Source organism: Anas acuta, chromosome 3, assembly GCF_963932015.1.
Source record: "Anas acuta chromosome 3, bAnaAcu1.1, whole genome shotgun sequence".
Lineage (NCBI taxonomy): Eukaryota > Metazoa > Chordata > Aves > Anseriformes > Anatidae > Anas > Anas acuta.
Window position 1 is genome coordinate 4,040,658 of NC_088981.1, and position 12,462 is coordinate 4,053,119.

Genomic DNA, 12,462 nt, shown 5'->3' on the forward strand with positions numbered 1-12,462 from the left:
GACCCTTAACTATACAGCAGCGCTCGCAGGCGCCACCATAATAACCATTTAAGCCCTCTTTTCTCAGAAAGGCTTGGCCCAGCCAATGAGGGAGGAGTAAACAGGGCTGGTAAGTTAATGACCTTTGAGCATTAGCAGATGGCCTTTTTACGAGCACAGATTAGCAGAACATGGGAGTTTTTAATGGCCACTAACAGGTGCCAATGCTGCTTTTCTCCCTATCCTTACCCACAGCCAGTAAAGTGCAGACTGACTTCAAACTGCATCTCCACTCCCGCCCCATCCCGTCTTTCTGTGTTTACAGCACAGTTTCTTGGATGGCAGAGCAACGCACGTCCCACACCAACCTGCAAACATTGTGGGTCATCACATCCAAACATGAGCGCCTCACCTCTGGGCAATGGCTCCCTCGGTCACCCTCACCCTGCCGCACGCAGCTGAAGGGCACCCGCTGAAATGGCCGCTCCCTTCTTTCTTCCACCAGGGAAGCTGTAAAAAAAAAAAAAGACAGCCATGGGCTTCAAAAGCACTCAAAAAGAGGGAGGCAAACCAACCCTGTGTTATTTATAACATTGTTATCTCACCTGCTTCACCTCTGACAGCCTCCCTGCTCCCTTTCCAGCCCACCTCCCTCACCAGAGCCCTGCCTGATGCTCCCCCCCGGCTCCGCCCTGGCCAGGGAATAATTCCTCTCACAACTTCACCCCGGTCCTGCAACGATCCAGAAGTGCAGGGGGACTGAAGGCAGTTACCAAACTGGCTTCTCTGCATTTATCTCCGTGGGTGGGTTGTAGAAATCCTTATAATTAATCTCGGCTGCTGTGTGATCAGGCACAACCCGGGGTTTGGGGCCTTCAAGGCCAACTGGGCACTGGGGCTGATTCTCCGTCTCCTCTGTTGCCCAAATCCGCTGGCACCAGCCTGTGGGATGGGGTGAAACCAGCACCCGAAAGAAAATGCTCGGCCTGTGTGTGAGTCCCCACAGCTGGTCCTACTCACACCATTTATTGTCATTTTTCACACAGCACAGCACTTCTGTGTCTAATGGGACATAATACACGTGACTGTCAGTGGGCATTTAAGGGAAATAACAGGAAATTTGGTATTTAGAAAGAAAACAGGAAGAGCACACCTAGAGGAATAGATTCTAGTATCCTCAGAAGCTATGACACTTACCTTCAGGAAAATGTTGCTAAAAATGCTCTTTGAGCCGCTCCCTGGGCCTGTCCTCTCCATAACACCCATTTCTGGGCCTCCTGCCTTCTACAGGCTTCCACGCTCTGAACCTCCCAGTCCAGAGGCCTCCACAGGCTGGGTCTGGCACTCCCTGGCCTTCCCTCTCTCATGTCCTGCTCTCAGCCGCCATGCACTGAGTCGCCCATTCTCTGTGCATCCACTCCTTGGCCTTCCACTCCCTCACCTTCCCACTCTCAGCCACCAGCTCCCTTGGTCTGCACTCACTGGACCTGCACTTGCTGGAAACAAACACTCTGAGGCTTCCCCTTAATGGGCTTTCACCCGCTGCGCCTTCCACTCTCTAAGCTTCAGTTCCCTGGGCCTCCAATTCACTGCTCCTGGCATGCCTTGGGCCTCTCATTTGGGATTTCCCACTCGCTGAGCCTCCCCTCTCTGGGCTTTCTATTCACTGGGCCTCTACTTTTCGGGCCTGCCACTCAGTTGGCCTCCAAATCACTTGGCTTCCCACACACTGAGCCTGCCACTCTAAGTCTTCCACTCTGAAACTCCATTCTCTGGGCCGCCCACTGACTTGGCCTCCCAAGTTCAGGCTCCCACGCTATCATCCTCAACTCTCTGGGCCTCTACAGTCTGGGTCTCCTATTCACAGGGCTTTCCAGTCTCTGGGACTCCCATTCTTCATGTCTCCCACTCTGAGACTTCCCCTCTGAGCCTCCCACACACTGGGTTTCCCACTCTCCTAGCATCCTGCCCTCTCAGACTCCTGCCTCCTCATTTACTCCTTGCACCTCTTGCTCACTCAACATCTAATCCTCAACTCCTATTCTGTCTCCTAGCCTCTTGGCTTCCCTCTCAGCCTCCAAATATCAGACTCCCACTGTCTCACCCTTCCACTCTCTGGGCCTCCAAATATTGGTTTCCAGTCTTTGGCATCCCACTGTTTGGGCTTGCACTTTCTTGGCCTCTCACTCTCTGGACTTCACACTCTCTCAGCCCCACACTGGCTTGGCATTCCACTTTCTGGCCTCCCACTAATTGAATCTCTGTTCTCTGGCCCTTCTGCTCAGCCTCTGCTCTCTTGGCCTCTAACTCTGTCTTCTCACACACTGGACCTCACATTCTGGGCATCCCACTCTCTTGGCCTCCACTCCATGGGCCTCCCACTTTTGGGGCTACCATTTTCTGAACCTCCCATGTGTTGGGCCACCCACTCACTTGGCTTCTTGCTCACTTGGCCTCCCACTCCCTGGGCCTCTTATTGTCTCAGGTTCTTCTCTCAGGGACTCCCATTCTCTCAGTCTCCACTCTCTGGGCCTCCCACTTTGGACCTTCCACTCAGCCTCTAGCTCTCAGCATAGAGAGCCTGGGCCTCCTCCTCCCTGGTTGTCCTATTCTTTTATCCTCTTAATCTCTGGGCCTCTCACTCTCTCAGCCTTCAGTCTGCAAATCTGGGACACCAGCTCCCTCAGCCTCCACTCTTTTGGCCTTCCACTCACCCAGCCTCTGCTCCCTAGGTCTGTAATCCCTGGGCTTCCTATTCTCACAATACCTGGGCCTTCAACTCTCTGCATCTCCTAAAACTGGCCTCCTACTCTTGATCTCCTACTCAGGGCTTACACTTAATGGGCCTCCACGATCTGGGTCTTGACTTGCTGGGTCTCCATGATAGACCTTCCATTTCCTCAGCCTCCATCTCTCAGCATGCTGCTCTCTGCCTCTCCTCTACTGACCTCCCAGTCACAGCCTCCTCTTCCTGGACTTCTCCTTCACTCACCTTCCTATTAACAATGAACAAATGTCCTTGCCAATCTACCTCCTGCCCCACCACGCCCCACTCCACCCCCATGCCTCCAACTCTTACAGCTTCCAATCCAGCTTCTATTCCCTGGGCAGCTCCCTCACCCAGCTTCCTATTTATTACCAACCTCCACATCTCTAGGCCACCATCTCCCTCAGTCTCCACTCTTCCATCCTTGAAAAATCAGCCTCTCTCATCCTCCACTCTTGGCTTCCCACGTCTCCAGCCTCCATCCTGTTGGCCTGTAATCTCTGGGCTACTATTCTCTTGACCTCCCAGGCTGTGGGCCTCCACTCACTGCCCAATGTGGCTTTCTTAATACTTGTCTCTCACTTTATCTCCTGCTTACTTGGCATCTACTATCTGTGCCTTGACTTGCTGAACCTCCATGCTAGGCCTCCTGTTTTTTCAGCCTCCATTTCTCTCTGCATCCTTCTCTCTCTGCCTCTACTACAATGACCTCCTAGACACAGCCTCCTCTCCCTTTGCCTCTCCTTCACTCAGCTTCCCATTAATGACCTTCAGATGTCTGGGCCTCCCACTCCTTCAGCCTCCACTACAGATGCCTCCCATTCTGGGCTCCCATCTTTCCCAGCATCCACTCTCACAGCTGTCAAGTATCAGCCTCCAAATCACCCTGCATTCAACCCCTGAGCCTAGACTCTCCAAGCCTCCTATTCTCTCAACCTCCAACTTTCTGGGCCTCCACTCTCTGTACCTCCTAATATTTGCCTCCCACTTTTGATATCTCTATCTGGGCCTCCACTATCTAGGCCTGCAACAACTGGCCTCCTACTCCATAGACCTCAAACTCACTCAGCATCCATGCATGGGACCTGCCCTCCTGAACCTACCACTGTGCCTCCAACTGCCTGGGCCTCCTAGGCGATGGTTCTGTGCTCTCTGGGCCTCCCACTCGTCCTGTAACTCTGTTGCCCGCTTGCGGGGCCTCCCACTGTCAGTCTCCCATTCTCTCAGCCACCACTCTCCGGGCCTCTACTCTCCAAGCCCTTCACTTGCTGGGCCTTTATTGTGTTGGAAACAGTGCTATGAGACCTGAACAAGACATAGCTGCATAATGTCTTTACTGCAACAGAAAGGTGAAGCCCTTCAGAAATACATACAACGACTGAAAGCATTTATTGACACTTCTAGTGAATAAAAAGAGTCAGCAGCTGCCCTCTTTCTTAACAATGGCTGATTTGGGGAACCAGCACCTTTTTGTGGCTTTTCCTTAACTCCAGCAGAGGAGTACAAAACAGTAGTAAAACAATGCAAGAACAGTGGTCCTCCAAGAAAGATGAAATACGTCAACCTCTTATTTTTCAATAGGAAAAAAAAAAAAAACAACCTTGGTACAAACTCAGGATGAAACTATAAAAGAGCCTGTGAGTAATAGAAGGTTGAAGTACCTATCTTACAATTATGTTCTCTCATTAGAGTGAATATATTATGGCTGGGATTTGGGACAAAACACTAGGGAAAGGAGTTGGGAAACTGAAAAAAAAAAAAAAAAAAAGGAAAGAAAAGAAAAAAAACACCTTGATAGAACAATTAAAATTTGTCACACAAAGGAATTAATCCTGTCCAGAATGAAGTTCCTGGAAAGCAGCACGGTGAGATGTTTCATACAAACTACTACAAGAAAGAAGTCCCAAGTCAGGAAGGCACCACAAAGTGAATGCTGAAGACCGCAGAAAACAGCACGTCACACTGTCTGCTCTGTGGTGAATGATACAGGTGAGGGGAGGTGCAGTGGTAGCCAACGGAGGTAGGAAGGGAAAAACAAAATGTATCAGCAGCAGTGCCAGCTCTGGTCCTCCTGGCAGTGAGCGCTGCTGTTGTGCTGCAGTGTGAGGATGGATTCAGACTAGGGAGGAAAAAAGAGCATTAGTGATTGTGAGTACAGAAGTCAGTGTGAAGTGCATGCCCAACCCCAGCAGTATTAGGGAAAAAAAAAGAAAAGGAAAAAAAAAAAAAAGCAATATGGAAATTAGAATGGAAATATGGAAATTAAATCTCAGAAGATATGGCAACTATAGACTTCTAGCAAGTGCATGCAGGACACTCTTCAGAAGGACAGGAGAGTACCCCAAGGAGGATGTAGGAAACTCCAAGATGTGGGAAAGCTCCCAGCAGAGCAGGTCTGAAGGAGGAGACACAGGGCCCTCATCTTTATGTACAGGTGTTTCTGTGGAGATGTAAAAAATGAACATTTCCTATTGCCTACAGAGATACTCTTGGAAATAGGGTTAATGGCAAACACGTTCCTGTGCTGCACATGTCCACAGTGTCCCTTTCACTCACACTCAAGACCCCTTTGGGGACTCCTTCCTGCAACGCCGTTTGGGTTGTCTTCAGCACCTGCAGCATTTCACAGGAAAAAACAATTTCTTGGCAGAGAAGAGGTCCAGGGTCTGCACAGGTCCTGGCTGAATCTGAAGAAAAGAAGGATAAAAGTATAATCAGAAGCTTTAAAAAATGTTAAGAGTGTGTTGCCAAGCAAAAGCTAAATTTAACAGAAATTTAAGGGAAGAGAAAGATGTGCAAAGAAGCCTGACAGCCCAGTGACACCCAGCTGCAGAAGAAACAGGAGTAACATAAATAGATGCTAGACCTAATGTGAAGCACTAAGGTCTACAGACCCCAACAAAGAGCAGATGAACTCATTCTCTTCGAATTGTATTGCCAAAATGAAGACCTGGTCTTCACATGACAGGAGCGCTAAGAAAAACGCAGTGGTTGTTGAGACAGAAAAGACTCCTCTTTTGGCCTCATCATCCACTGAGACTCCTGTTGCTTCAGCCATCAGTGCTGACATGGGAGAGGGGAGCTGTGCACTGCCCACCGTGCGGGTACCAGCAGCCCCTGGGACCCCCACCCCTAACACACGGGACCTCGGCTTGCTCAGTGAGCAGATGCGGCCACCGCTGCCCCAGGAATGGGGCACAGAGTGGCAGTCTGCTGAGCCCCGCGGAGGCAGCACCTTGGAAATGTTTTACAGGGGAAGACTGAGTGTTTCATCAGCTTCCAGCAGGAAGACAGAGAAAGCCCTCAGAAGTGGGTGTTCTTCCTCGGAAAGCTGGGCCAGAGGAGGAGCCCGGTGAGGCAGCCAAGTCTGCGGACAAGACACAACCAGAACTCATTAACTCACCGCTGTGGTGCTGCTGCTGCCTCCAGGGAGACCACACAGCAGCACAGAGCACCCCAGAGACTAATTGAACACGGTTAATTATTAGGTGGTTCAGGATATATTTGCATTTCTTTATTGTGTTTTTGTTGGTTGTTGTAGTTATTTTTGGCTGAGGAAACTCTAACTTACGGGAACTTTGAGAAGAGGCATTCGGAAGGGTCTCTTGTGTCACCCAGGGGTTGGGGTGACACATGGCTTTGTCACCCCCCTCACCTCCAAGCCCTTTTGCTGCCTGCTGACATGGGGGAAGAGCCCTGAGGGCTTTTCAGGATGACAATCCTCCCCTGGTACCCGCTCTTACAAAAGTACATCACAAAATAAATGAGCCCCATGTCTCAATCAACAGACCGGAGATAAGATTTCTGCTGGAATCTACACAATCTGAAACCTGAAAGAAATAATGATTTATTTAGTTAATGAAGGCTGGCAGCAGAATCGCAACCCCCTCAAATACCAGCCTCCAAGTACGGACATCGAGCTCTAGATTTAGCTGGCCTAAGACACTGTTAGCTGGAAATCTGCTTAGAAACACCACCTTTGTGAACGTGGGTTGGTTCATGCCTTTGCACCAAGACCTGCTTGCTGTTGTGGGTTTACATAGAGGAGCTGAAGTACGAGGCGCGATTTAGTATCATGGTATAACCAGTATAACCACATCAAAGGCAACAGAGAGACACTGACTTCCAGTGGAGGATGCATTCATGTGATTGCCATTTGCCTGAGATTGCGAGATTATAGGAACACTGAAATTTAAAGCGAAAGGGGGTGCAAATTAAGCAGGCTGAAGCGATGGGAAATGCTTGCATTTGTCTTCACGAAGCCAGCACGCAGAGGGGTTTTGTTCCAAACTATCTGGAATTTTTAAGCCATTTCTCCTGAGTATTTCACCCACACTCTCACTAACCTGGCACAAGCTCTGAGCACTGAGAACAAGGGATCCGCTCCGCAGGGATTAAATTCCTGGCAGCCGAATTCATATGCGGTGCAACTCTTCAGACATTAGGGGTGCTCTCCCCAGGGATAAAATTGGCCAACGGCATCTGTATCCAGCCTGGATGAGCAGGAACGGCTTCCTTGACTTGCAGAGCTGATTTGTGCCAGCTCCAAATTTGGCCTTGTGTCTTTCTCTTTGTTCTGTGTATAGTTAAATAGACAAGATGAAAAAGCCATGACTAATTAGACTGTTAAATTAAACTGCTTTAAATTTATTTTATGTGATGCATAAAGTTCATAAAAAGAGGTACCCAGAGTAGTATCAGTGACCTTTCTCCAGAAGCTGCAGTCCACCCGGATGCTTTTTTGAACCAATTGGCTGAAAACTCATGGATTTCTTAACACCTTTTATTCCCTCTCTGCCACTTTCAAACCTGAAGGATTTATTTTTATCAGTCCCTCACCCACATAATGACTTTAAAATTCCTTAGGTTCATACCTTAAAATATAGCTGGGAATTAGAAGTAATGCCAATTAACAAGTCAAGGCTCAAAGGCACTGATGGAGTTAGCTTGTACTTCTCCCTGGAAAACTGTCATAAGTATATATAAGAATCTGCACACCTCAGGATTTCAGTTTGGAGCTCTCTGCCTGTTTGAAAGAGCCTTCTCAATGATGTTTGCAGCCTTGCCACCACCGCAGTGCCATCAGGCTGGGCAGCCCTGACCAGAGGGGTAGTGACCAGCCCATCCTGTCCCAAAGAGCCTTCCCCAGCAGCTGCCTCCCCTCATCCTCGTTTGGATGGGCTTGGCTGGCGTGTCTGCATTTGGACCCACAGGCCTGCCCTCACCACACCAAAAAGGCAGTTTATATGCTCCAGGCATCAGCCGATTCCTGGATCTGAAAGCCCTGACTTTCAAGACAGGCAAAACCCCCTTATTTGATATGCACGCGTTACTCCCACTCCCATTTACCAGGCACGCACATGAAAGGCGATTTGGTTAGACCTCGTGAGCCTCCGCTCCGGGATTTGGCACATTGCGGAGACCTGACTTTAGTTCCCAGGTCTGTCCATGTCTTCAGGCAAGTTATTTCACTTCCCCCAATTCAGTTTCCCTGTCAGTAGCAAAGTGGTGTTTGCAATATAAAGCAGCACGCTCTCCCTCCAGCTACGGAGCCTTGTTTGTCTTACTGGAAATGCCGCTTTTGCCCTTCAGGGTCCCTTGTGAGGTGGGATGGGGGAACAGGAGAGACAAAGAGTAAATCGAGTCATTTGGGGAGAGGGACTCACTTGAGAATTTTGTCAGGTGAGCAGGTTTTCTTTTTGTTACCACGAGCTACTTGCATGATCTTATTACCAACACCTTTGCTGTCAAAATGACTGTCCCTATTTCACACTTCATTGGAAGCGATACCGTTTATTTACATCCCAATTCCAGGTTTAGGCTTTCTGTGCATATGTTATCCCCATCAGCCGAGCCCCAGTGGCCAACCCAGCCTGCATGAAATCCTGCCTGCACGTACCTCCTGAGAGAGCTGCTGGGAGCAGAGCTCGGCCCTCTCCAACCCCAGCAGTGACCGAGTGGTGGTGTGAGATCTCCTCGTACCCTCTGAGCCCTTGTTCCTGCTGCCCGGTGCTCGCTTGGGCAGGGCTGCGTCCTCACAGTGCTGGGACGAGGCACAGCAGCTTGGCACAGTCCAGCTTTTCTTTTCATGCCTGAGGAAGAAAACCAGGGAGGTTAGATGGCGTTTTGGAAGGCTGAAGTTGTATATTGTGGCTGTGGCATCCCCAGTTCCACGCTGCACTTCCCCGCTTCATACTGCTGTATTCAGGAGCGATGTATTTTCAGCAAAGGTGTGAATATCGCTCCCTTTGCAGCTAATCCTGACACGCCAGCGGCCCACAAACACTGTATTGCTAAGCAACACTTGACAAAATCCGTGCCAGGTTGTGTCGGTCCCTTTTGATGTTTCACAGAAGCATTGTCATTTCCATCTCTGGCATTGTTTCCAGCATTTTGGGTGTCAGTGTTCCTGAAAACCATCACAGAAAGGATGTTTATTGAACTGTCAGAGGGTGAATGATTGACACTAGGCACAAGTACTTTTCATGTTCAGGTTTTGGCATGCCACAATTGGATTATTTCCTGATAAATGCCATCCAATTCTACCAGATGGACCACTGAGAGATATGCCAACCTGTGTGAGAAATGGAGTAGATACTCAGTGCCACTTATTGGTAGATGTGTGCTTCTCCAGCCTATCCTTTTGTGTAGCTGCAGGGTATTTTACTGAAGCAGTGGCTTTTGTGATGCTCATAATTAGAACAGCAAGGCAATTTTCATCGTGAGAAAGGGGAGATTTCGATGCCCAAATTTGATTTCCTTCACCTGACTGCGGACGTGTGTTACCTGTTCCTCTCCTATCAGATTTAATGTGTGCTCTGTGACTCGAGCAGTAGAGAGCCGTGGATTTTGAAAGTCGGGTATTTCACATATATAAATATTTTCAATAAACCAATCCTCTGTCTTCCCGTTCATCTATTCCTAATGGCTCATTTACAGATCCAAACGCAATACAAGGATTGTGGGGCAGGTAGAACATCTACACGTACCTTCCAAAGTTTATTAAACAGCTGAACTCACTTCGCTGGTGCTCAGCCAGGGAGCGGGTGGTTATCTGTGCTCTCGGGATGCAGGAGTGGCAAGAGGCAGCAGGAGGGGCTGACGCAAGCCGGGGATGGATGTCAGCAGGGGGGTGGTAGGTTGAGGCTGCCAAATCGTCTCTGGAGCTGTTTGGGGTGTGTGGGGAAGAGGGACTGAGTACGAAGAGCCTTCCCATTGCTGCTGCTGCCTATGCTGAGTAGAGCAGGGAAGGCAGCCCCCCCTCGCACCCCCTTCCTCAGGTGCTGGGTGAGGAATTGCTGCTGGGCACAGGAGCTTTGCTTTACTTGAGCTTGGTTTTGCTGGGTGTTGGGGGGAGGAGGGAGAAGTTGCCTTCTGTTTGCTTGGAGTGACATGGGGTGAAATCCCTAATTCTGGAGGATGGGAAGTCACAGGTCCATGCAAATACATTTTTTTCTGTCTGAACTGACCCAGTAGCGAGACAAAAGAAACATTAAGTTATCTATTCCTGTACTCCTCGGCACTTTAATATATACATATAAAGCAGAGCCTTTGTACTATACCTAATGAGCAGAAGTGAATAATGTGGTATAATTAGCTTCCCTTTCTCAGCCTGCTCTCTCAGATATCTCAGCACACTTCTGACAACAGCATGGTACAAGTGGTGACTGGTGCCTACATTTTAGATTTACCATCACTTCATTGTTCTGCGCTAACACATTTTTCATCTTTGCCATTATGAGGGCCTTCCTCCGCCGTACTTATTTCTGCATTTTAGCCGTTGGCTTAGTCACTGCCAGCTCAAGTGAAACACAGCTCAGGCAGAAGCGTCGGGGTGGGGAGGCTGTTGCTGCACCAGCCCCTCCCCAGAGACCTGTGGTCAAGCCCTTGGGTGCGCGCACGCACACACGTCTCAAAGGGTGTCTGACCGACAGCTCGGCCCTGCTGTCACCTAAAAATAACACGTGGAACAACAGGCAGTGCTTTTTGGCTGGCCTTGGTTAGCTAAGGCCTTGATCTTGCAATGGTTTCCACATCGGCCAATGTCTGTGTCTCACCAGGGATCTCAGAGCTGCCAATTCCCGAAGTTCACAAAACACACAGAAAAAAAAAAAAAAAAAAAAAAATATATATATATATATATATATATACAAAATAATATAGCTTTATGCATCCTCCTACTCTTCCAGAGCAAAGCTCCGAATACCAGTCTTTTTTGTTTTGCTGCTCCTGCGAAAGGGAGTCGAGAGGCAAAGTGATTATGCAGGGCTTTAAAAAACAGACAGATCAAACAACTCCAGCTCCCAAAAAAAACACCCTGTAAAATGATGTTACTGGGGTTACTTCCAAGAAAGTAACTAAAATTTTTACTGCAGATTTGTTAGTAAGCTTGTAAATCAATTCAAAACCAACGCTGTTTAAGAATCTGTTATGCACAGATGCAGTAAAACGAAACACATGCAGGTAATGCCGCTGGTGCTGAGAACTTCAGAATTTCCTTAAAGTAATAACTTTAATTCAGTTCTTTCTGGCATAAACTTTTTCATCCCATTATGTCAAAAACTGTATTATCCATCCATTTGTCTGTCAGAACTATTCCCCGCGGGCCCATATACCAGTGGTTCTTCTATTCTAAACCTCCCCATTACATCCTGCTATCAAGAGTCACAATTTTCAGTGAAAGTCTCTTGTGACTTTTGACAATGTTTTACAGTGAACTAGACCAGGAAGCTCAGAGTTAAAGGAAATCTTCCATTCTGGCAATGAATATGTAATAGGCATTACACTGTGCAGTATACCAAAAATGTAAGGTTCATTAAGTCTTTCAAAGGCAAGAACTTCCATGTAGCTTTGAATGAACCTGTCTTTGCGATGGCATTAGCAAATGATATTTGGGGCTAGGAAATATTAATACTACACATTAAGGAACGAATTTGTTTAAATGTTCTGTGGCTCTGCGTGGATGCAGACGATCCAGGAATAAATAAAAAGTGAATAGTTGTCCAACTTTATATGTAAATTGTCTTCGGCTTATATGCATAAGAATGCTCTTTGCTACTAAATTCCTTCATATTAACAAGTGGGAGTGTAACTAATATATAAAATAAAGTCATTCTCTTTAATGAGAATGCTAAATATTTTAGAGAAATGCACAGCTATGAAATATTGTCAAGGGCATTTTTATACTTAAGTTTAAGAACACTTATGACTTAACTGTTGAATAATTTAACACATTCAGCCTTGAAGTACTATTTATGTATGTTTTTTAATGTTCATACTTATGTTGGCTTTTCTTTGCTAAGGATTTAGGACCTTTGATTTCTGTTTATAAAATTTACATCTTTAATCTCCCAGCTCTGTGCATTTCCCTACTTGACTCCTGCAACAATATAGGCGAAAAACGCTGAGAGGAAAATGGAGCTGAAAGCCTCGTGCAGCTTGGAACGGGGATTTTAGCAAGCGTAAGGACAGATTTTAAGGAAATGAGCTCCAAGTAGAAAACCTCTATAAACATCAGCCACCTGTACGGCTTGGGTGGAGGATTTGCAAACGAGCTTGCAAGCTTTCTCCAGTAGGTAGGCGAAGAAAGCCCCACCAGTGCCCCAGCCGTGACTTGCATCACATCAGCCCTTTGTGGGGAGCCCCGGGGCATGCCCGGGGGGTGACGGGGAAATTCCCCGCAGGGCTCCTTGCGTGGGCAGGGGGACACAGCTGGC

General features: G+C 48.0%; 1 protein-coding gene across 17 annotated transcripts in view; it reads right to left on the minus strand.

Moving 5' to 3' along the window:
* Window positions 1-12,462, minus strand: part of LOC137853213 (uncharacterized) — a 224,386-nt gene that overhangs the window by 163,917 nt on the left and 48,007 nt on the right. For 16 of the 17 annotated variants that reach the window (XM_068675325.1, XM_068675324.1, XM_068675329.1 and 13 more), the window contains exons 2-5: window positions 8,646-8,838; window positions 7,093-7,322; window positions 5,303-5,433; window positions 392-489 (exon numbers count right to left, since the gene is read on the minus strand). In XM_068675325.1, coding sequence (XP_068531426.1) covers window positions 392-489; window positions 5,303-5,433; window positions 7,093-7,165 — 302 coding nt within the window. In that variant the 5' untranslated portion in view covers window positions 7,166-7,322; window positions 8,646-8,838. Of the gene's footprint in view, window positions 1-391; window positions 490-5,302; window positions 5,434-7,092; window positions 7,323-8,645; window positions 8,839-9,735; window positions 9,913-12,462 lie in introns of all 17 variants that reach the window. The other variant, XM_068675319.1, reaches the window with a different exon arrangement.